The sequence below is a fragment of the Bubalus bubalis genome, chromosome 18, assembly GCF_019923935.1.
Source record: "Bubalus bubalis isolate 160015118507 breed Murrah chromosome 18, NDDB_SH_1, whole genome shotgun sequence".
In the NCBI taxonomy this organism is placed as follows: Eukaryota; Metazoa; Chordata; class Mammalia; order Artiodactyla; family Bovidae; genus Bubalus; species Bubalus bubalis.
In genome coordinates this window covers 34,100,537-34,125,928 of record NC_059174.1, presented here as the reverse complement: position 1 = coordinate 34,125,928, position 25,392 = coordinate 34,100,537, and the positions used below count along the sequence as shown (strand labels likewise).

Sequence of the window (25,392 nt, the reverse complement as noted above, 5' to 3'; positions counted from 1 at the left end):
GTTCCTCTTCACTTTCTGCCATAAGGGTGGTGTCATCTGCATATCTGAGGTTATTGATATTTCTCCCGGCAATCTTGATTCCAGCTTGTGTTTCTTCCAGTCCAGCGTTTCTCATGATGTACTCTGCATATAAGTTAAATAAACAGGGTGACAATATACAGCCTTGACGAACTCCTTTTCCTGTTTGGAACCAGTCTGTTGTTCCATGACCAGTTTTAACTGTTGCTTCCTGACCTGCATACAAATTTCTCAAGAGGCAGATCAGGTGGTCTGGTATTCCCATCTCTTTCAGAATTTTCCACAGTTTATTGTGATCCACACAGTCAAAGGCTTTGGCATAGTCAATAAAGCAGAAATAGATGTTTTTCTGGAACTCTCTTGGTTTTTCCATGATCCATCGGATGTTGGCAATTTGATCTCTGGTTCCTCTGCCTTTTCTAAAACCAGCTTGAACATTAGGAAGTTCACGGTTCACATATTGCTGAAGCCTGGCTTGGAGAATTTTGAGCATGACTTTACTAGCGTGTGAGATGAGTGCAATTGTGCGGTAGTTTGAGCATTCTTTGGCATTGCCTTTCTTTGGGATTGGAATGAAAACTGACCTTTTCCAGTCCTGTGGCCACTGCTGAGTTTTCCAAATTTGCTGGCATATTGAGTGCAGCACTTTCACAGCATCATATTTCAGGATTTGAAATAGCTCAACTGGAATTCCATCACCTCCACTAGCTTTGTTCGTAGTGATGCTTTCTAAGGCCCACTTGACTTCACATTCCAGGATGTCTGGCTCTAGGTCAGTGAAGGAGGGTCATATTGTCTAGGGAGTACTCGTTTACTGTCTCTCTCTTCTTGGAACAGTGAACTTCCCAAGAACCGAGTCCCGGACTTATTCTTCTTTGCACCTGCAGCCAGGAGCAGCTAGCTTTGTGGTTGGAAACACTCCAACCACAACCAGGCGCTCACTGTGGGCTTCTTGCTTGAGAGGATGGAAGAAATGGGTGAATAATAACATAATAATGAAAGTTCTTCTTCCAATAGGATTTTTTTGTGAGTCCTGTGTGTTCAAAATCTCACTTAAGGTTAACAGAACTCTGTGACGGAGGCTCATTTATCCCCATGATACAGAGGGAAAAAACAGGATTTGAGAGGTAAAGAGCATATTTCTAAACCAGTGAGTGGTGAAAATCTAAATCTGCCTGATTCCAAAGCCCAGGTTCCCCACAACTACCGAGAGTACAAAGTCATGGATTGGTCGACCAGAAGGACTGCTGCACGGGTAAGGCGCGACCACCTTACCCTTGGTCACCAGACCCGTTTCTGAGCTGTGGCCGCAGACTCCCGGGTGTACAGGCGACGCGTGCGCAGTGCAGTGGAGGCGCCCCCTGCCGGCCGCGCGCAGGAGAAGGCAGCGGCAAAGGCGCGCTCAGTGCGCCTGCGCGCTCGAGGAGGCGGTGGCAGTTTTCGGTAGTGGCCCGGCGGTTCTCCGTGGGGCGGGCGCGGCCATGGCGCAGCCGGGGAAGCTGCTTAAGGAGCAGAAGTACGACCGGCAGCTGAGGTGAGCCAGGGCTCACCGATTCGGGCGGGCCAGCGGGTTCCTCTGCGTCCGGGCCGGGCCTAAACGAGCGGGCTGCGGGGTTGGGCCTCTCTCGGGCCTCCCGCCGGGCTGGGCCGGGCCGTGCGTCCCGTGCTCAGGGTTCCGGCCTGCGGCCCCGGTGCTTCTCGAGGGCCGGCACTCGCCTCCCCCGGGCGGCGCGCCTGCCCGCTCGCCACGCGGTGTGCAGGTCGAGGTGCACCGCCCCCAGCGTCACCGCGGCGGCTGCCGGTTCCGCCTCGCTGTGCTCCTGGCTTTGCAGAATGAGGGGCTCGGGACTACCCCATCTCGGCCGCCGAGGGCAGCACCGAATGTTAGGTATTGTTCTAAACCGGCGCTGTCCAGTAGAAATATAATGCCAGTCTCATGTGAACCACATACGTAGTTACAGCTATGTGTATATATAACACATGTATATATGTGTATATATAACATAATATTTATATTTGTAGTCACATTAAAAAAGGACAAACAGGTGAAAATAATTTTAATACTTCAGTTTATTTTGTTTAACCCAGTATGTGCAAAATATTACTATTTCAACGCATAATCAGTATAAAAAGTTATTAGAGATATTTTATAATTTTTTCATTCTGTCCTCAGAATCCAACATTTTACACTTTTGGCGCATCTCAAATTGGACTAGCCTTATTTCTAGTGCCCAGTAGCCACATGTGGCTAATGGACTAATGGATATCTACTTAATGGACTGTAGATCTAAGCCATCGGGCTAGTCGTTGACTACTTCCTCTCCCATGCCTTGTCTCCTAACACTCCCCATTCCTTATTTATTGAGCATTTTCTGTGTGGTTAAAGGGCTTCCATGGTGGCTCAGCCGTAAAACATTCACCTGCAATGCAGGAGACCCTCTACAATGCAGGAGATGTGGGTTTCATCCCTGCATTGGGAAGATCCCCTGGAGAAGGAAATGACAACCCACTCCAGTATTCTTGCCTGGGAAGTCCCACGGACAGAGGATCCTGGCGGGCTGTCGTCTCTGGGGTCACAAAAGAGTTGGACATGACTTAGAGACTAAACCACCACCAAAGGCAGCAGAAATAGCACAACCATATGGCCTCCCTCCTTTCTGAATACCCACTAGCCAGAAGTTACAGTATGTCCCTAAGGACCGGAACTCGTTTGCACCTCTGGCTTAGTGCTGTTGTTAGGGGCTTTATGCACTCAATTGTGAGAGCAGTCTTGAAGGCAGATATTCTGTCTCCTTTATAGATGGAAAAACTGACTCTTAAAAGTTTGATAACCTGCCCTGAGTATCCCATGTGTTTGAACCAGGATGTAAACTCAAGCCTTCTGGCTTTTCCAAAGCTGATAAGGTCTGCTCCCTGGGGAAAGGGAAAGGAAAGTTTCTGGGGAAAGAAGCAAGATGGTAGAGACTTTGTAACCAACTTGTGTTCTCTTGTAAATTCATGGAGATCCTTGTGTTTTGAAGCAGAGGTAACCATACATGACAGAGCTGATAAAATATTTTAGATTACTAAGTAACTGTGACAAAAGAGAGTTTTTGCTGAATCCAGTCCATTTAAGGAACAAACAGTGAGAACTGTTTATTGATTTTGAAGTGTCAGAGGGAAGCAGATACAAGCAAGATTGTGCCACCAGCTAGCAGTCAGCAGGCCCTGCCTTCCTTAGCCAGCCAAGAGAATGGAGAGGATTGATTTTTGTTTGGGCCATTTCTTGAACTATATTACCTAGAGATGCACCAATATTCTCTTAGGCTCTTTCTCCAACTACCCAAGTATCCATCAACCGAATATGCCAAGTGTCTTCTGTGTGCCCTACTTTCATAGGGAAAAAACAGAGGTTTCCAGTCTGTCTGGTTCTTCTAGACTCATCCTCCATGCATTTGACAGCTATTCAATGATTATTTATCCTGGGCAAGGCACTGTATCAAGCACTGGGGTTTCAGTGGTGAACGTAGGGAGTGGTTTGTGCCCTTATGGAACTTAGAGTGGAATGGAGAGATGGATGTTCAGCAAATAAAACGCCAGATGAGGCAGTTACAGTTGTGATTTACTCTGGAGGACGTACAGGCTGCATAATAGGAGAGGATATGCTTTAGACAATGGACTGGAAGCAGCTTAAAGTCTCTCAGTCCTCCAGGCTATGATATTTTTCTAATGATTTGGGCTTCCTCTGTGTTTCCTATACTGACAAGAAAAGACACATTAGACTTTCTGGGCAAAGGTAACCATGTTAGCTCAGCTGTCATGATGCCTGTTTGATCACATATCTTGCCCCGTTAATGATATGCTGGTGTGACAAGATGTAACATGTATTTCAGGTTATAACACATTTCTAATCTTTATTACATCTTTCTGTTTGTTAATGTATGCATTTACGAGTCATGCTGTTAGAATTGGGAATAACATTTTAAAGCACTCCTGTAGAAGTCAGTGTGAAGGCTTTTCAGATGGTACTTCAGTTTTCTTGGTAAAGCTTTTCTCACTCTTGAACATGTCATGGTGGATCAGTATTATGTCAAGATCTTAAATTATACTGGATCCCTGTAACTTCAGGAGAAATAAAATAGAGGATGCATGTGTGCTCAGTCGCTTCAGTTGCTTCAGTTGTGTCCGACTCTTTGTGACCCTGTGGACTGTAACCCTCCAGGCTCCTCTGTCCATGGGATTCTCCAGGCAAGAATACTGGAGTGGGTTGCTATGTACTCTTACAGGAATCTTTGCGACCCAGGGACCGAACCCGTGTCTCCTGAGTCTCCTGCCCTGCAGGTATATTCTTTACCAATTGAGCCACCTGGGAAGCCCAAAATAGAGAATGTTGTTGTTGTTCAGTCACTGAGTCGTGTCTGACTCTTTGCGACCCCATGGACTGCAGCACACTAGGCTTCTCTGTCCTTCACCATCTCCTGGAGCTTGCTCAAACTCATGTCCATTGAGTCGGTGATGCCATCCAACCATTTCATTCTCTGTCGTTCCCTTCTCCTGCCTTCAATCTTTCCCAGCATCAGGGTCTTTTCTAATGAGTTGGCTCTTTACAGGTGGCCAAAGTATTGGAGCTTCAGCTTCAGCATTAGCCCTTCCAATGAATGTTCAGGACTGATTTTCTTTAGGATGGACTGGTTGGATCTCCTTGCAGTCCAAGGGACACTCAAGAGTCTTCTCCAACACCGCAGTTCAAAAGCATCAATTCTTCGGCACTCAGCCTTCTGAGAATAATAGGTTTTAATAATAATAGAGAATAATAGGTTTTAAATCTAAGGTACTTCTCTAATGTTAATGAATATAAAGACTTTCTGTTCTGTAAGTTATCTGACTTGAAAAGAGTAATGAACTAAGAGCTGAAAGACCAAGTGTCCAATTCTAATTTGACCCCCCCCTTTAACCACGACAGGCTTAAGTTCAGGTTACTCAGCTGTGTGATTCCCATAACACCTCCTGCTGATCCTGTCTCACGTGTGTGCCATGCGGCTCACATCAGTTATTCGATGCAAGAACACTTTAATGATCACCATTCAAATAAAGTTGTATTTTCATGGAAGTTTTTAAAATGTTAAATTTGTGTCTTCTTTTGTAGGTTGTGGGGTGATCACGGCCAGGAGGCTCTAGAATCTGCTCATGTTTGCCTAATAAACGCAACAGCCACAGGAACTGAAATCCTTAAAAATTTGGTGCTACCAGGTATGATAGTTTTGTGGTTGTAAATTTACTTCTTTAAGGTTTTTAACCAGAAACATATGTTCTTGATGGACTCTGTTTTGTTTCCCAGGCATTGGTTCATTTACAATTATTGATGGAAATCAGGTCAGCGGAGAAGATGCTGGAAATAAGTATGTTCTATTCTTTTCAAATACATTCTTTAGAGAAGGCAGTGCATTGTCATGCGAAAGCAAGGCCTAAACCCCAGCTTCACCTCTCAGTCAGGGTGACTTGACTCAGGTGGAAAGTCAAGTCAACGCTGTGTTTAGGATTACGCTGTGTTTAGGATTACGGCAAGGATGGAGTGAGTTAATATAGGTAAAGTGCTAGCAAGCTGTCTGGCAAATAGGCTGTTAGTAAAAGACAGCCATCATTACTGTCTTTATTGTTGTTATTAATGCAAAGAGTAGTCATTATTCCTTAATTTGTGAAATCTGTATCCTTCCTAAGTCCTTGCATTGATTCCTAGGTATTAGTATGTAATTAACAATAATTATATTTTGGGATTATAAGAATAATAAAAACTGCCTTTTATTTGTGGTGTCTTCTAAGCTTGGTCCAGGTATCTCTCTTCCTACACTACATTGTCTCTATAAAAATGCCATTTTAAAGTTGGCCTGTATATCATTCTTTAAAGATGATCATATATAGACTGTCAGGGCATTCCCGAATTTGGATTTCAAGCTTCCCTTTTCAGGAGCTTAGAGTCTGGGTTCTCTCATATTTGTCAAAAATCAACAACAATGAGTAAATACAAGGGAAATCAGATTTTGGTTCATATTGGGCTTGGTTATCCTTTCTTTGGGTAGAGTACCCTGACTCTGAGAAGCAGACTCAGATATGGGCCTCCGGACATGATAAGGGTATGTGTGGGAGAAAGCCTGAGTAAATCTGTTATAGTTATCTGCAAGAGCAGTCTAGCATTTCCCAAGGGTGGGTCTGTGGAGCTTTGGTTCTAGGGAACGTTTATAGCTGTTAAATGGGCATATGGATTCCGTGGTCGAATTGTAAAGTATTTCCTTAGTATAAGATTTTAATATTGTGTATTATATATGCTGTTAATTTCCAAGAGAGGATATAATGCATGGTGTTTCCCAAACTTTTGAAAGCCAGGGAACCCTTTCCTCCAGGGCAAACACTTTGGGAAACATTGATTTATTAGCCTGTCTTGCAACCCAGGGATTGAACCCTTGTCTCCTGAGTCTCCTGCCCTGCAGGCATATTCTTTACTCATTGAGCCACCTGGGAAGCCCAAGATAAAGAATGTTGTTATAAGTTTTCACTCAGCTTTCTTCCTCTAGGAAGTCTATTACACTCTAAAATTAAAATATACTTTGTTTTAAACTATGAATGAAGTGCACCAGGTATTACACATAACCTTCCCTTTATAGTCAAAGAAACCATTAAAATTTTTTTTCATTCTATTTTAGTTTTTTCCTTCAGAGAAGCAGTATTGGCAAGGTAAAAAATCAGTTTGTAATAGAATATAGTTGTATTTGAACACCTAGTGATGTCACTATGTCTTGATTGCTTGAAAAGCTTTACTTTGAAAGAGGTTAACTGTTAAATTGTATTAAAATCATTATAACCTGTTTTTTAAAAAGATCTTCTTATTTCTCTGAGAAAAAAATTAGTTCATTTCTTTCTGATCTTATAAAGATTTATGTGCTTGGTAATTTAAGAACTTAGAAGTTTTATACTGTATCCTGTATTAAAGCTAAATACTAAGTAATGTTAATGGTCAGAAGTTGGGGTATTTGGGTTAAGATTTTTTACCAAGAGTTAGTCAGAATGTGTCTTATTTTTGTATTTCATATTAAAAATCTTACAGAACCATATTGGTCAACTTAGTGTAGTATTGTGTACTACGTAATGTATTATATAGTATTGTGTATGTAGTTTCCTTAAAGACTGATCTCTCTTATACAGGATTGTAAATGTGGAAGGTTAGCATAAGTCCAAACATGACTTAGAATATCCCTGCCTGCTACCCAGAGTTTTCTGGTCATTTGCCTAATCAGAAAAGTAGAGTGCAAATTATGTAGTCATGTAAGAATTCTGAATTATGATGGTTTAGCTCTGTTTTAAATAATATTATGGTTTAGTCTCAGTTTTTAAACACTATGAAAGGCAGACTTTTCATATCTATGCATGGAATTTGGGTTGTTTTACAGTCTGTTTGCCTGATCTGTAAATTAGGGGGTTACATTTTAACCAAATTTTTTTCTAATTGAAGTCAAATGCTTTGTTTTTTAAAGAACCGAGCTCAAGCTGCCATGGAATTCTTACAAGAATTAAATAACGATGTCTCTGGGAGTTTTGTGGAAGAGGTATATATGTTATTATTTCTGTACAGAAATATAATTTTTTAGTAATTCAGAGCCCTAGGTATTTAGAATTTTAATCTTTGTATTTTTATGTTAAAAGTTGAATTATTTTAACATTGGAGTCTAGCATTTGCCTCACTTGTTCTAAAAAAGCTTAACCATTTCTGTCATGTTTAATATAATTGTGAAATTGTTGGATTTTCTTTCCCGTGTCCTATTTAGAGTCCAGAAAACCTTCTAGACAATGATCCTTCATTTTTCTGTAGGTTTACCATTGTGGTTGCAACTCAGCTTTCTGAAAGGTAAATTTTTTAAGTTAATTTGTTTTTATTTTAACGTCTTATTAGATTTGCATAGTTTTGTTTTCTCTGCAGAGTCTGTGGTTTTTAAATTCTTCAATTCCATAGAAACCTTTAATTAGAAGTGGTCTAATTAAAATCTCCAGCATTAAAAACATAGGGAAGAGAAAAACACTGAGATGTGAAACTTAGAACAGTTAAATTGAACATTGGTTATTTTTTTAGTGGGGGAAAAAAACAATTATAGGGAGTGCTTGGGGGTAGATAAATAGGTTTTATAAATATCTTCTTCTTTATTATAGAACTGTTTTTTAGTAACATTCTCCCTAATACGAAAGACAAGGCTTTCATATCTCTCTAGTCCAAAAGATATACTTACTTTGAAACTGCTGCCTTGTGGACTTGCTTGCTTTTCAGCCTATCTTTATGTAAATATGCTGTTTATATGAATGCAAAAGTTATGTCTTTGCATTTATTATTTAGTGAGGAAGTTGCTTCATTTTAAGGCATTTTCATGTTGGGCATCTATCCATTTGCTTATGTTCTTGTCTATTATGCCTTCTTTTACAGTACATTACTACGTTTAGCAGATGTCCTCTGGAATTCCCAAATCCCTCTTTTGATCTGTAGGACATATGGACTAGTTGGTTATATGAGGATCATTATAAAAGAACATCCAGGTAAAATTGTTGCACATATGGGGCTTCCTGTTGGTTGTTTTAGCTATAATTTTAGGAACTTGATAATTTAGAAAGTCAGTTTGAAATCACAAAGTTAATTTATAGCAGCACAACTCTGGTTACAGGTTCAAAGTGCTAATCAGAATCAGAAAGGCTTTACTCTTCCTGTTTCCTTTACTAAGCATTATAGAAGGATACAAAGCAGGAGATAAAATAGGTACAGCTTTTTCATGTTATTAGGAGGCCTGGCAGCTCTGCAAGTACCTAGCTTTTTTTGCCTCTTAACCTACATAGGGCATATATGGCTGGCACAGGCAAGAGCCAAGGTATGTGGGTCACATTGATACAGAGAGGTTACACTACCTTTTCCCCACCAGTTTTCTATTCTATTCTTATATAGGCCTCAGGCTCCCCCAGTTCAGGTGTAATTCCACACAACAATCAAGGCATTTGACTAACTACTGTTCCAAGCAAACTGTGTTAGTAGGAGACTAAAGTCATTCAAAGGCAGGCTTGCATCAACTCAGGTTCCTTACTTAAACAATTTTGATCTTAAATCATCATAAGATTTTCACTCAGGACTCATACATTGCTGTGAGCCAGGTCGTCTGTTAGTGCAGTGATAGTATCACTGAAGAGTGATGTCTGCTTGGGAAGCTGGGGAGTGGCTTTTGGGGATAAGCTTTTGGCAGTGGGGCAGGGTCATTTAAGAGTTGTGAAAAGAGTGATAAGGTAAACATTTTGTTTTAAATGGGTCACTCTGAAGCCCGGTGGAGAATGAATGGATTTGGAGGGACAAAGGTTGGAGGCAAGGATTGCTTTTAGATTTTCAGTGGTCTAGGTCTGAGAAAGAGAGAGAGACAAAGATAGAGAGAGCGTCCTTGACTGAGGGCAGATGTTATAAGGATAGGGAAGAGGGGAGAGATGATAATGAAGGTTAAGCTTGCTAGCTGTATGCTGGCCTTTATGTGGGTTATTTCATTTACTCTTTTCCAGATCCTTATAAAGTCGATACTATTGTATCTGCTTTTTATAGATAAGGATGCTGAGGCATAGAGAGATTAAGTTATTTGCCTAAGGTCACACAGCTAACAAGTGACAGAACTGAGCCTCCCTCTAAACACTCACTGAAATTACACACTTCCCTGTACTCTACTCTATGGAGGGCTGTGTACGAAGTGACATTAGGATGTGGGGAATGACTGATAACTGGGCCATGGAAGCTTGAAGTCAAGGAAGACCATCACATTCCTAAGGAAGAGGTATAGGTAGATGGTGATGCTGTCTGTTGAAAACCATAGGAGGAGGAAGGGTAGGTTTTTGGGTGCTATCTGAACACATTTTCATCTTTTCCGATTATAATAACAAGAAAATTCTGCGCTAAAGGAATCTTTGTTTTATTTTTATTAATACTGTAGTCCGCTTATGATTTGTGCATTTAGTAAAATATAAGTTTATATGTAAATTTAACTCAGTAATGAACAAAACAATGAGAAAAAGCTGTAGGCCCTGTGTCCATTTAAAAATTACAGATTTCCTAAGTTCCTGTGATATATATGTTGCCAGCAATATTGCTAAGGAAATAAGTTTATCTTTGGGGATTATTTGGTTCACAGTAATAGAATCTCATCCAGATAATGCCTTAGAAGATCTACGACTGGATAAGCCATTTCCTGAACTGAGAGAACATTTTCAGTCTTATGATTTGGATCATATGGAAAAAAAGGTTGGTGATGTGTGTCACTTTTCATTTATAAGTATACTGAAAACTTTTTTTTTTAACCTAAGGTTTTTGAATTACAAAGAAAATATAAACCTCATCCAGGTCACACAGGTCACACAGTAACAACATTGTACCTAATTTATTTTAAATAAATCTATCTTTCCCCCAAATTTAAAAACTTTTTTATTGAAGAAAAGTACACTAACTGATCATATCTGTGTAATCAACACTCAGGTTGAGAAATTGGACTTTGTGTGTGTGTGTGTGTGTGTGTGTGTGTGTGTATTTGCCTGCCATGCAGCCCGTAGGATCTTAGTTCTCTGGCCAAGGATTGAATCTGTGCCCCTGCAGTGGAAGCAGGGAGCCCTAACCACGGGATTGGACACTGACATGTACCAGAAGCCCTCTTCATGGTTCTTTTCTCCTAAACAAAGAGATGTACTTTTTAAAATAGTTTGAATGTGGGGTGGGTGTTTGTTGAAATTGACTCCTGTTGAAACTTATTTTTAGAGTTTGAGAATTACCAAGGCAACTGCATATTTCATTATAGAAATAATGATATTTATAACAGGCCATGTAATTTAAGACATATATATGTATTTTCCTACCTACAGGTTAATTAAAGTGCAGGTATTTGGTTCATCAGCAAACACAGAAAAGATCCCTTGTCCTTAGTCTAGGCTTGATGTCTGAAATCAAGATGTGAAGGTGAAAGTCGCTCAGTCGTGTCTTGACTCTTTGCGACCCCGTGGACTATACAGTCCATGGAATTCTCTAGGCCAGAATACTGGAGTGGATAGCCTACCCCTTCTCCAGGGGATCTTCCCAACCCAGGAGTCGAACCAGGGTCTCCTGCATTGCAGGCGAATTCTTTACCAACTGAGCTATCAGGGAAGCTCTACTTGAGCTTTATTTCTGAGTGGCAGTCTCTGAGACTGTTTTCTGAATGTTAAAAGGAACAGTCGTAGTATATACCTGCCTTACTAGGATTAAATTGGACACTGCTTCGAAAAGCTTTGTTAAGCAATTTTTATTAACCCAGCTCATTTTTCCTCCATTCATTATTCCACATATACTGAGAGATGCAAACATGGTGGAATAATTGAATAAAATATTGTTGAATTTGTTGAAAATGATACGGTGTAGTGAAAAATAAATCTTAACTAATACTGATATTTTCTTTGATTGTTTTATTTTTAGGACCATAGCCACACTCCATGGATTGTGATCGTAGCTAAATACTTAGCACAGTGGTATAGTGAAGTATGTCCTTTCTTTCTTTTTTTTCCCTAAGATTTATTTATTTATTTGACCATGTTGGGTCTTAGTTGTGGCATGTGGGATCTTTGTTGGCACACAGATCTTCTTGTTGCTTGTGCACAGGCTTCTCTAGTTGTGGCGTGGGCTTAGTTGTCCCATGTCATGTGGAATCTTAGTTCCCTGACCAGGGATCGAACCCACGTCCCCTGCATTGGAAGGCGGATTCTTAACCACTAGACCAGCAGGGAAGTCCCAGTATTTTCTTTCTTGAGAAAGGACATTCCATATGTGACTGTATTTTTTCAGTTTATTATAAAGAATTTCATTGGAGGGGATGGGAGACTGATATTTTTTCCTTATGGGATTATAGGAAAAGTGGGTGTTTTTCAGTTTGAATCTAGCATTTTCTCTTTTGATACTGACATTTTTATTAACAAAATGAAATTTGAACAAATGTCATTCTGAAACTGGCAGTGAGGAGTGAATGTAGAGAAATGACCCACACTTTTTGTTTTCTATCAAGTCAGCTGGTTTCACTGAGGTATCGATTTGCTGATGCAATCTCATGTGGATGGGGAAATTGGGAGGAAACTGGACTTTTAATTTCCATATCTTGAGTTTTTGCAACTATATTTAAATTTATTTAACCCAATTTAGACCAATGGACGAATACCTAAAACATATAAAGAAAAAGAAGACTTCAGAGATTTGATTAGACAAGGTAATCTGGGATTTGATTAAACCTCATATAAAGTTTAAAGATTGCTTGAAGCTAATGTTATTGGATTTCTGTCAGCACTTTTGTTGGATGATGCCATCATGAGCTTGTATTTTATTTTCCTCAGGGGAGGTTAAGGAACCATTCCTTGTGTAATTTTAAGAATGAATAATAATAAGCTGTATTTCTTCTTAAGGTTCAGTATCCAATCCTCCCTTCTGAATCTGACAAGGTTATTTCCTTAATGTTGGGGAAAGAGAAGGAATGAAAAGAAAAGGGCTGTTCTTTGCTAATTAGTTTCTATTTTAATAGGAATTTTAAAGAATGAAAATGGGACTCCAGAAGATGAAGAGAATTTTGAAGAAGCTATTAAAAATGTGAATACAGCACTAAATACAACTCAGGTATTAAGAGCTACTGAAGTATTCACCAGTGAAAGGTGTTTTCTAAAGTCCTCATAGGTGAAATAGTTGATTTTAGTTTTAATTTAATATTTCTTAAATTGTATAGTTGGTTAGAAATTAATTTTATAATACAGCTTTAATCTTCTTTTATTAGGTTCTGTATTGTCCATGTTAAAATGGATGTCAGTGCTTCAGCATATAATATTTATGCAGTGATTTACATAAATTAATTGTTTGAAGTACATGATTTGTGAGTAGTAAGGGTTTAGGGGTAGGAATTATATAATGAAGGTGTTATTTTGCTGGTCCAAATAGTGTTGCCTGAAAAGTTAAATCTTAACTCTGCATTTGCTTTTATTTTTTTGCATTTGCTTTTAACAGTAATTATTTGAATACATTGGAAGATGTTCTTAATGACATCATATACCCTAAAGATTACTTGGAGGACTTTATTGTTGAAGTCTGACCAGTGAAATTTTGGGGGAACTTTGGAATAACAAAATTGGTAGTTAGAATTTTCTTATAGTTTAAAATAGCAAAAAACGCTACCTTTCAAGTTAGGAAAGCACTTAAGGTGTCATTACAAACTTTCTGGAGACAGTGAGGTTGTGTTGCTGAGTGATTAAAAATATTTGCTGTGTGAATCACACAGTTTTCTGGGGTGATAAAAATTTTCTAATGTCTCAATTGGAGTGATGGTTAAAAGTATATGTATAGTTACAAGAAAGCATCAAATTGTCATTTAAGATTTGTGCATTTCACTGAATGTATAATTTACCCCAATTGAAAAAAAACAAGGTTCTGTGGTTGGGGGACAGTGAGCTAAGCAAACAGACAAATGTACTAGGTGCTGTGAACAAAATTAGAGCAGAACAAAGGAGTAGAGCATGAGGGGAAGGAGGAGGTCTGGGATCGGGAGGGACCAGGGAGACTTTGAAGGAGATGTGTTGAAGCAGAAGCCTAAGTGAAGTGTGACATGCAGAGGTCTGGAAGAAGAGCTCTTCAGGCTGAGGAAGTACAAGTACAAAGGCCCAGAAGTGGGATGACACCTGGCATTTGTTCAAGGATGGGTATGAAAGCCACTGTGATTGGAATGAAGTGAACAAGGGGGAAAGTGGTGGGAGGAGTTTAAGTTTGGAGAGGCAGAAAGGGCCCCATCATAAAGGCAATGAAGGCCGCTGAAGTGTTTTGAGCAGAGGAATGAAGTGACCTGATTTATATTTCTAAAAAAGTTATTCTGGCTCTTTTGAGGATAAAAGACTCTAGAGGGGAGTGGAAGCAGAGAGTTACCAGTAAGAAATTTCTTTTTTCCACATAACAGTAGAACCAAAGCCTACAATTTTTATAGTTTTTATAACATATGATGTTCTTGCTTGCATTAGAAGTTCTTAATTTAACTATCTTGCTCTTTTCAGAGTGCTTGTCTTCTTCTACCATCACTAGATAGGGTATATGGGTTTCAGATTATTTATAAGCTGAAAAAACATGAAGGATTACAAATCTAGCTTGTCTGTTTTCTTCGTTTCAAATATAACTATAAAAAGATTTACTTAGGCTCCTTCTTTACTCCATATATGATGTAAGAAAATAGGTCGGTCTTTAAATGCTAACAGGAGTGGGCAGGAGGGGATTTTCTTCCGTTCTCTCTTTCCCCAACAAATCTCCATTTGGTGATACTTCTGAATAAAAGTCCAAACAAATCAGAAGTTTGTATTTGAACTTATTTGGAAGATTACAGTGAAAATAAAGGTGGGCAAATTCTTAGTATAGGTTAATGTTTTTGTGTTCCTTTATTAGATCCCAAGCAGTATTGAAGATATATTTAATGATGATCGCTGCATAAATATCACCAAACAGGTAACAACAAAAAAGTAAAATTAGCAACCCTTAACCTTCAGGTCAAATTGAAATGTCACTTAACATTAATTTTTTTTTTCTTTGTTTTAGACTCCGACATTTTGGATTTTAGCTCGTGCCTTAAAGGAATTTGTGGCCAAAGAGGGTCAAGGAAATCTACCTGTTCGAGGCACAATTCCTGATATGATTGCAGATTCAGGCAAATATATAAAACTTCAAAATGTGTAAGTCACCTGTCTTTAAGCTATGTAAGAGAAAAATCAATCTATTAGAGAGGAACATGTTTTATCAGTCTACCAGAAATCAGAAATCAAATGAAAGTTTGTTATAATCTCATTGCTTTAAAAATAAGCTAAAAAACTTACAGGGCAGATTTATTTTAAAATAAAATTTATTTTATTTTTAAGAATAATTTTAGGTTCACAGCAAAATTGGGCAGAAAGTATAGAGAGTTCCCACTTAGTTTCTGGGCGTCAGACTTTTTCTTTCATATTTCAAGATAAACCCAACATTTGAACACTTAATTCTGTGCAATGAACTGGTCTATGTATTAACTAATTTAATATTCACAAAAATCCTATGAGAGAGATACTGTTATTGTCCCAGTTTTACAGGTGAGGAAACTAAGGCATAGAAGAGGTAATTTATTCAGGGCAGGACAACTGGTAAATGGTAAAACCAGGATTTGAATTCATGAAACCCAGATCTGTACTCATAACCATGGCTCTGTCCTCTTTTATCTGTAATTTAAAGCTTTCAAGACTCTAGTTTTTGATAACTTTTTTGTCATTAATGTTTCATAGTTTAAAGAGTTCATGACTGTAGACAGACATGTGCTATCCACTGTCATAAGGATGGGTCTCAATAGATATTACCCTTGTGTATCTTTGGGTATGCTGAGGATAAATGCAGGGCCACTGGCCTGGCTTCTTCAAGGGCCAGATAATGTCACACAGAGAAGGTCTTTATTCCATAGACAGATTGTACTCTTCATCTCAGTCATTCTCTTAACAAATCTTTGTTGCCCTAGCCTAAAAGTTCAACTACTTAAAACTTGGGAAAAGTCAGTTGAGAGAAAGAAGTATGACCTCATATCAGAGGTGATCAGCTTAACACTGATTATCTCTAGAGGGTGACCATCTCAAGTTTTACATGGATTTGTTAGATGGTCAGTTTTAAAGGGTTTAACTTTCCTTGGACTTGACCAAGGAGATTGAAAAAGTGAAGTCGCTCAGTCATGTCTGACTCTTTGCAACTGCATGGACTGTAGCCTGCCAGGAATTCTCCAGGCAAGAATACTGAGTGGATTGCCATTTCCTTCTCCAGGGTATTTTCCCAACCCAGGGATTGAACCCGGGTCTCCCGCATTGCAGGCAGACTCTTTATCATCTGAGCCACGAGGGAGCTTAAGCATGTTCTTTTTTAAATTTTTTTATTATTTTTTTTTAAGCATGTTCTTTTGTAGCATATTTTGTTAGGTCCTCTATCAGAGAAGCATGGATCATGGACTTCTCCAGGAGGGCAGGTTTTAAGTTAGGTGCTGTTAATTACTCAGAGATACTAGGTATTAGGTGAAGTCCCAGAGTCCATCACCAGCCACTAACAGGTGCTACTGGTGGCATTTCCATGGCATTTTCACATTTCATACATTGCCAGATCAGTATTTTTTTCATGAAAGGAAAAGACATTTTTTTGTTTGCTTCATGGTGATATTTAAATCTGGCAGTTTAAATATTTGTTAATAGTAGCTTTTTTTTTTTTAATAGTAGCTTTTTGTTGTTCTTTTCCAGTTACCGTGAAAAAGCAAAGAAAGATGCTGCTGCTGTGGGTAATCATGTTGCCAAATTGCTTCAGTCTATAGGCCAGGTAAGCTGCTGGGCACAGTGCCTTTGATAGACAGTACAGCTCCACATGGGCCGGATTGCATTGCATAAACCCAGCCAGGAAGGGCTCAGAGAGAGGGTGTGGCACTGGCTCAGACCTTCTGCAGAGGGTCTTTCACTTGCCTGCCTAATGAGAAGGCCGGTCATAGTGACTGGCTTTGTGCTGCACCCTCTGTTGATCTTCTTTTACACTGGAGCAAAATCTGCATTTATCTCTTTACAGGCACCAGAGTCCATTTCAGAGAAAGAATTAAAATTACTCTGTAAGTCACCTTGACTTAAATTTCGTTATTTTGTTTGATAAAAAATGTGACATGGGAAATGTTCCCAGCAACTTTAAATGGTTGAAATTAACATTTTTCCATGGTCTCAGTGGTATCAATATAGGTAATTATTGGGTAAGGTTTTTTTCTCTCTCTCATAATGAAAGGAGAGAGTATTCTAAGACTGATCAGAGATAGGTCATATCTGTATTGATACCTTGAAAATTATCAGTAGTGCAGAATTGTTTTTGGCTTATTAATTTTAAATAACTTGGAAAAGTCTTATCTAAAGAGTTTGGGTATGAAGTCTTGAGTCACATGTACATTGACAAGATTGGTTTAAATACTAATTTTGATCAGTATTTGATCAGACTGTTAGAATTAGGAATTTTGCCATTTAGTTTCAGAGTGGCTAGGCTCCTGGGGTCTCTTTGATAACTCTTTAGTAGGCCCAGAGTATTTAAGAGTTAATTTAAGAATAATAAAGTCTGTTTCATATGCCACCTGAGAGTTTTTCCCCGTAGCTATGACCTCTCGTTTCTGGAAAAGCATGTTTTGTATGTTACCCATTCTTAAAATATATGTATCCAAATTATCCATTTTAAGATTCTTCAGCAATGTTTGTTTAGGCTTAGATTTAATGTTTTGTTCCACCACTAATCTTGCACCTTGTTTATGCATTAGTGTTTGTTCTACTACATTATATGATACCAGATTAAAAGCTGGATATTGGGTATTTGAGAGTATTTGAAGGTATTTGGGTAGTATTTTGGTCTCTCTACTGGAATGCATTTGAAAATTCTCATAATACAAAGTTTTTTGTTTTTAAAGCCTTAACTTATACCCAGAGCACACTATATATACCACTCTCCTTCAGGACTGCTTATCCAGAATAATAATAAAAATTACTATTCATTGAGCCTTGTCAGGCTTTCGGCTAGGTATATACTTCATACAGTTGGAATTCTGATCCACAGAACAACTCAAAGTTAAAAAATATTATTTCTGTTTTACAAATGAAAACTGAGGCTCAGACAGGTGCCGTCACCCACGTACTCAGTGCTGAACTGAATGTAATGCCAAGAACATGAATTTAAGATGGCTTGTGTTGTAGTGCCATTTCTGCTAACCATTAGAGCCACTTCTTCATATTTCTATGTCTGTAAAGAGGATACACAAAATTTTCTGTTCTTAATCAGGATATTAGTGTATCTTAACCATTTACTTCCATCATGCCTTTCCTGTGTTCAGGCAGTAATTCAGCATTTCTTCGAGTGGTGAGATGTCGATCCTTAGCTGAAGAATACAGCTTGGATACAATTAACAAGGATGAAATTAGTGAGTAATAACCTTTTGATGCTAGGTTATTAATTTTAAGGATATGATATTTTATACATATTGTATGACAGTATGTATAATAGAGTGTATGGTGATAATATAAAGGATAATATAAATATTTATACTCTAAATTTTACTCTGTCAGCCTGTCCAAGTGGTCGTAATTTCAAAATATAAAACTCAATGTGCTGTGTGGTGCTTAGTCACTCAGTCGTGTCTGATTCTTTGCGACCCCATGGACTATAGACCACCAGATCCTCTGCCATGGGGCAAAATACTGGAGTGTGTTACCACACCCTCCTCCAAGGGGTCTTCCCAACCCAGGGATTGAACCAACGTCTCCCACATTGCAGGTGGATTCTTTATCATCTGAGCCACCAGCAAAACCTATAAAACTTAATGTACATATATATAATCATATTTAGGTCACTGAGTAAGTTGTGTTGTATGTAGAAGAGCTAAATTTAGCATTTTACTACTTTATTAGAGATTATGTGGCCATAACTAACTATCCATAATACCACTGGGTTTTATTTTAATAATATATTTCCCTTTATTTTACTATTATGTATCATTTTCTATTTTATCATTACAAAATATTTAAATTTTGTGATAGAATTACCTTGTATTCTGAAACTTGAGTATATAGTAAATTCAGTTTTTCCTTGTTTTTAAATCATGAATTACCCAAATTATACTGAAATGTTTTTCCTTTCAGTTTCCAGCATGGACAATCCAGATAACGAGATAGTATTATACTTAATGTTACGGGCTGTTGATAGATTTCATAAACAGCATGGTAGATATCCAGGTAAGGATAGCAATTAAATTATCAAATACAGTGAAAATATTTTTTTTTGGCTTCACAGCATGGCTTGCGGGATCTTAGTTCCCTGATGAAGGATTGAACCCAGGCCAGAGCAGTGAAAGTTCCAAATCCTAGCCATTGGACTGTCAGGGAGTTCCCAATAAAATCTTAAATAAATACTTAAATGGAATGAAATCTTAAAGGGCTTTTGCGGTGTTGACAGTAGTACGATGCTTGAATTCACACTGTAAACAGTTTACACATGGTTCATCTCAGTGAGGCCAAGTGTAACCAACTGCAAACAGTATTTGATTCTGAACTATTGCAGGGGACTGTTGGTTGGTTGCATATAGGATAAAACTTTTTCCTGCTAGTTTCTATAGTTGACTTCTAAGATTCACACTGAGTTTGATTTGGTAGAATGGGAAAATCACAAGAAGTATGCTAGTGACTTCTGAACTCAGAACTCGGAAGATGTTTCTTTGCTCAGTATCTATTTTTTGTTATCTATAAATGTAGTAATTGGGGAATTGGCATATGCTCCAAGGTCTTCAGTTGTCCAGGACATCTTTATTAAGATGATAGTTTTAATTGTGCAGGATTATTGCATAGCAGCACATTCTGGGTGTGTCATAAAGCCTGTTGCCCCAACTGATGCAGTATACCCAACGAGTTATAATGTTAATGAGCAAGCTTACCAGAAAAGGAAAAAGAATAAAACAGCAAATAAATATACAGCTTTATTTGTATTGTTTGCTTAGAATGTATTTTTTGTTATCTTCTGCATAACAGACCATCCCCAAATTTAGTAGTTTAAAACAATCCATTATTGTGTCTGTGACTTTGAGGATTGGCTAGGCTCAGTTAGATAGTTCTCCCTGGGGAAAGGGGATTCCCATGGAGATGCATGATGCCTAGGGCTGGAGTCATCCAAGAATGGAGGTGCAGGACACCTGGGGCCGGAGACATCCAAGAACGGAGGTGCAGGACACCTGGGGCTGGGGTCATCCATGAAGACATACTCACTGACATGTGTGGCACTTCAGCCAGGGTATCTGGAACTTCTGGGGGCTGCTCAGACATCTATAACCCTGTGGCTCAATGGGGCTTCCATTCAGCATGGCAGTTCGAGATTTCTTACATAGTGGCTGCCTTCCCCAGAGTTAACAATTCCAAAAGACTCAGGTCGATGGCACAAAGCTTTTTATGACTTGGCTTTCAAGCATCACTAATGTCCTGTTGGCTTCACAGAGTCAGCTTAGTGGAAGGGGGACCACATGAGGGCATGAAGAGGTGTTCATTGGGGAGCCATCTTGGGAAATTAGCTATTATATAGAGCACAGACTTTGGAGTTAAACCTAGGTTCACATCACTTCTTGTCTTCTTGATCTTGGGTGAGTCACTATTTCCTTCCAAGTCTCAGTTCTCTCAGTATGGAATGGTGATAATAATACTCTTGTTAGATTGTTAGGGTTAGGTACATGATGTATGAAAATCACATAACACACTGCCTAGCTTTTTATAAGTACTTAATAAAGGGTTCAGTTCAGTTCAGTTCAATCGCTCAGTCGTGTCCAACTCTTCGCGACCCCATGAATCGCAGCACGCCAGGCCTCCCTGTCCATCACCAACTCCCGGAGTTCACTCAGACTCACATCCATCGAGTCAGTGATGCCATCCAGCCATCTCATCCTCTGTCGTCCCCTTCTCCTGCCCCCAATCCCTCCCAGCATCAGAGTCTTTTCCAATGAGTCAACTCTTTGATGAGGTGGCCAAAGTACTGGTGTTTCAGCTTTAGCATCATTCCCTCCAAAGAAATCCCAGGGCTGATCTCCTTCAGAATGGACTGGTTGGATGTCCTTGCAGTCCAAGGGACTCTCAAGAGTCTTCTCCAACACCACACTTCAAAAGCATCAATTCTTTGGTGCTCAGCCTTCTTCACAGTCCAACTCTCAAGCCATACATGACCACAGGAAAAACCATAGCCTTGACTAGATGGATCTTTGTTGGCAAAGGAATGTCTCTGCTTTTGAATATGCTATCTAAGTTGATCATAACTTTCCTTCCAAGGAGTAAGCGTCTTTTAATTTCATGGCTGCAGTCATCATCTGCAGTGATTTTGGAGCCCAAAAAAATAAAGTCTGACACTGTTTCCACTGTTTCCCCATCTATTTCCCATGAAGTGATGGGACCAGATGCCATGATCTTCGTTTTCTGAATGTTGAACTTTAAGCCAACTTTTTCACTCTCCACTTTCACTTTCATCAAGAGGCATTTTAGTTCCACTTCACTTTCTGCCATAAGTGTGGTGTCATCTGCGTATCTGAGGTTATTGATATTTCTCCCGGCAATCTTGATTCCAGCTTGTGTTTCTTCCAGTCCAGCGTTTCTCATGATGTACTCTGCATATAAGTTAAATAAGCAGGGTGACAATATACAGCCTTGACGTACTCCTTTTCCTATTTGGAACCAGTCTGTTGTTCCATGTCCAGTTCTAACTGTTGCTTCCTGACCTGCATACAGATTTCTCAAGAGGCAGGTCAGGTGGTCTGGTATTCCCATGTCTTTCAGAATTTTCCACAGTTTATTGTGATCCACACAGTCAAAGGCTTTGGCATAGTCAATAAAACAGAAATAGATGTTTTTCTGGAACACTCGCTTTTTCCATGATCCAGCGGATGTTGGCAATTTGATCTCTGGTTCCTCTGCCTTTTCGAAAACCAGCTTGAACATCAGGAAGTTCATGGTTCACGTATTGCTGAAGCCTGGCTTGGAGAATTTTGAGCATTACTTTACTAGCATGTGAGATGAGTGCAATTGTGAGGTAGTTTGAGCATTCTTTGGCATTGCCTTTCTTTGGGACTGGAATGAAAACTGACCTTTTCCAGTTCTGTGGCTACTGCTGAGTCTTCCAAATTTGCTGGCATATTGAGTGCAGCACTTTCACAGCATCATCTTTCAGAATTTGAAATAGCTCAACTGGAATTTCGTCACCTCCACTAGCTTTGTTCGTAGTGATGCTTTCTAAGGCCCACTTGACTTCACATTCCAGGATGTCTGGCTCTAGATGAGGAATCACACCATCGTGATTATCTGGGTCATGAAGATCTTTTTTGTACAGTTCTTCTGTGTATTCTTGCCACCTCTTCTTAATATCTTCTGCTTCTGTTAGGTCCATACCATATCTGTCCTTTATCGAGCCCATCTTTGCATGAAATGTCCCCAATAAAGGGTAGATGCTACTATTTTGAGGACAAGGAATAATGATAGTTTTTAAACTAGAGGGGTTAAAAACTAAACTAGAGGAATTTAACAGTACCTGGATATTATGGCAATGACATTTTTCCTTCCAAGTAATAATAACAGGTTCCCTTTGGAGACATCATAGTTTGATCATTAAGAACTGCCTGGGCTCATATCGCAGTTTTGCTACTTGTGAGCTAAGTAACTCAGACAAATAACCCAATCTCTCTGTGCCTCAGTTTTCCCATCTGTAAAATGAAGATAATAATAGTGTCTATTTCACAGGGTTGTTGTGAGGATTAAATGAAGTAATATATAGATGGTATTTAAAACAATGTCCAGCGTCTATTAATGCTCCATAAGTGTTAACTCATTATTATAGCTTTATGTCCTTAGTGTCATTTAATCTCCTGGAAAGGGTAATAAACACCAGAATTTTTATAAAGGATGTGTGTGTGTGTGTGTGTGTGTGTGTATAGGACATTACTTTCTCATTTATTTAGTTCTATCAAAAAATCATTGAGTACCAACTATGTGTCAGATAGTCTTCTAGATACTGGGTATAGACCCCTGAACAAAGCAGATTTGTCAAATTCAAATTTTTAATAGGTTTTTAGATGGTTTCTTTGATTGATACAGGTTTGTGATAGTTGCAAATATTGGTCTCATACTTTCCATTATTTTTGTTCTTATTTCAGATTTATAGTTTTGACTAAACAGCTAACACTGGATTAAATAGAAGAGGCAGTCAACAATTTTGAATCATGTATTTATTTCAATGAAAAATAATTTATATATATATATATATATTTTAGGAGTGTCTAACTATCAAGTTGAAGAAGATATAGGAAAGTTGAAGTCTTGTCTCACTAGCTTCCTTCAGGAATATGGATTATCTGTAATGGTGAAAGACGATTATGTCCATGAATTGTGAGTATTTTTTTTAGGGAATATAAGAGACAGTACTGTTGTGTCATATGGCTAATTGTGTTCCTGTCTCCATCCTTTCCTGTAGTTGCCGATACGGAGCTGCTGAACCACACACCATTGCTGCATTCTTAGGGGGTAAGTTCCAGAGATGAGAAATCTTTTCTGTCTTCACTACAGTTGTGAAGTTTTGTTTTCCTAGCTGTTTTAACTAGGGAGGTCAGTGTAGCACAGTTGATTTCCCTGCTTTCCATCTCTCCCACTGCTGTCCTGAAGCATTAATTAGCCTTTCTAAGGCATAGCTCTGATTGTTTCTCTCACTTAACTAACCTTCTGACCTGCCAGTACACACATATACACTATAGTAGTCCTCAGAAAACAAATCCAGAGTCCTTCATTCTGTGTTCTGGTTTTACCCAGCCTTTCTTTCCTTGTTTTTTTCAAGTTACTTGCTTTCCCCCTAGACATGCCCTTTGAATCTTTACCCCTCTTCGGACCCATTTGCCCTAAATCTCCCTCTTTCTTCCATGTCTAAAATCTACCTGTTTTTCATGACCCAACTCAACAATATCTTCTCTTTCGTAAGACTCCTTGGAGGCTGGAAGTTTGAGATCAGGGCCGGTATAATTGGTTTCTGGTGAGGCCTCTCTTCGTCTATTCATGGCTTGTAGGCAGTCACCATCTTGCTGTGTGCCATAACCTCTTTTCTGTGCAGGAAGCTGAGGGTGGATGGAACAGAAGCTCTCTAGTGTCTCTTCTTAGAAGGCCCCTCCCCATGACCTTAGTTACCTAATTACCTCCCAAAGACTATCTCCAAATATGGTCACATTGAGGGTTAAGGCGTAACATAGAAATTTTGGGGTACATGCCTTTGGTCTACAACACGTGCATCCTATTATTATTCTGCACAAGTCACTTCTTTGGGGTCTTTGTTTAAATATTATCTTCTTTGTGAAGCCATTCCTGATACCCTGATTTAAAATAGTCCCTCCTCTTGCACTCATATCCCCCCCACCCCTTGCTTTTTCTCCTTAGCTCTTAGTCACTTGACATTTTACTTGTTTGTAAATTCTCTCTTCCTCACTACTGAAAAGTAAGATCCATGAGGACAAGGATTTTTGTCTTTTGTTCCCTGCTGTATCCCTAGTGCCTAGGACAGTATCTGGTACAGAGCAGAGTCTGATTTTTTTGAATGAATGAATGTGAAAGCAGAAGCTTCAGATTATAAAAGATGAAAAATTGTTTTCTTAGTTGTTTTTTGTTGTCGTTTCTTTATTTTCTGTTGTTTTGTTTTGAACATGCATGCGTACCAGTTGTGTTTGACTCTTTGCGACCCCATGGACTATATAGCCTGCCAGGCTCCTCTGTCCATAGAATTTTCCAGGCAATAATACTGGAGCAGGTTGCCATTTCCTTGTCCAGGAGATCTTCCTGACCCAGGGGTAGAACCCAAGTCTCCTGTGTCTCCTGCATTGCAGGTACCTGGGAAGCCAGGTTGTTTTGAATAGTAACTTTAAAACTTGTTACTATCTCTATATACTCAGACTGTTACTGAGTATAGCCGTCTAGCAGTATTTAATATAGATCTTTTCCAAATTACAAATATTCCTTTAACCCCTTTTTATTATAAAACATGCACGGGGTAAAATTCAAATGCAACAGAAGGGTATCCTTTGAGAATCTTTTCTGTCTTTAAAAAAATGCAGTAATTTATAATACTGTTTGACTTTTTCTTGCATAATATATTTCGCCAATATTTTTAAACCACCATAATTTCAAAAACTTCTTTCTTTTAAACTATGGCATAATATTTCAAGGTGTGAATGTATAGAACAAATTTTTTATTTCCTTTAATAACATAGTTATAAAAGCTTATAGTCCCTTGTTTTGATATGACTCAGTAAGTTATGTCTGTTTTGGATTACTGTTAAACATCTTTGGTTTTGGAAAGGAAAGGCTTTCTTTACAGAATTGAGTATTTTTATATTTATATAATTTTTTTAATTCTTTTTCAAAGATTTGCTTTTCTCCTTTTTCCTTGCAGGAGCTGCTGCTCAAGAGGTTATCAAAATAATCACCAAACAATTTGTAATTTTTAATAATACTTACATTTATAGTGGCATGTCACAAACTTCAGCAACTTTTCAGTTGTAGAATAAGCACCCTATAGTGTGTTAATGACTGAAACTGTAATTGTCTTCAGGTTGTGCCCTAGTCTGTCAAGTTCTGCTAGGGAGAATTGTTAAATTGTTTCCTTAATAAACATTTTTCTCATTTGTAATAATGTAATCTTGTTCTTTGCGGGGGCAGGGAGCTGAGGTGGAGAGGAAGGAAACAATTTTCTCAGAGAATAAAAGTTATCCATTCCTAATTGAGTTCATTATTTCTGGCTTGCTA

The 25,392-nt window shown here is 38.8% G+C and overlaps 1 protein-coding gene across 1 annotated transcript; it reads left to right on the top strand.

Annotated features, from left to right (window-relative positions):
* The first annotated feature begins 1,396 nt into the window (after nucleotides 1-1,396).
* Nucleotides 1,397-25,276, top strand: NAE1 (NEDD8 activating enzyme E1 subunit 1). The gene is made up of 20 exons (XM_006072094.3): nucleotides 1,397-1,552; nucleotides 5,144-5,247; nucleotides 5,336-5,396; nucleotides 6,696-6,726; nucleotides 7,524-7,595; nucleotides 7,815-7,894; nucleotides 8,462-8,571; nucleotides 10,188-10,297; nucleotides 11,495-11,557; nucleotides 12,212-12,275; nucleotides 12,585-12,676; nucleotides 14,474-14,533; nucleotides 14,624-14,757; nucleotides 16,324-16,399; nucleotides 16,640-16,679; nucleotides 17,931-18,017; nucleotides 18,736-18,828; nucleotides 22,884-22,998; nucleotides 23,084-23,133; nucleotides 25,040-25,276. Exons 1-20 carry the CDS (start codon nucleotides 1,500-1,502, stop codon nucleotides 25,147-25,149), a joined length of 1,605 nt encoding a protein of 534 aa, XP_006072156.1. The 5' UTR covers nucleotides 1,397-1,499; the 3' UTR covers nucleotides 25,150-25,276.
* The last annotated feature ends 116 nt before the right edge of the window (nucleotides 25,277-25,392 follow it).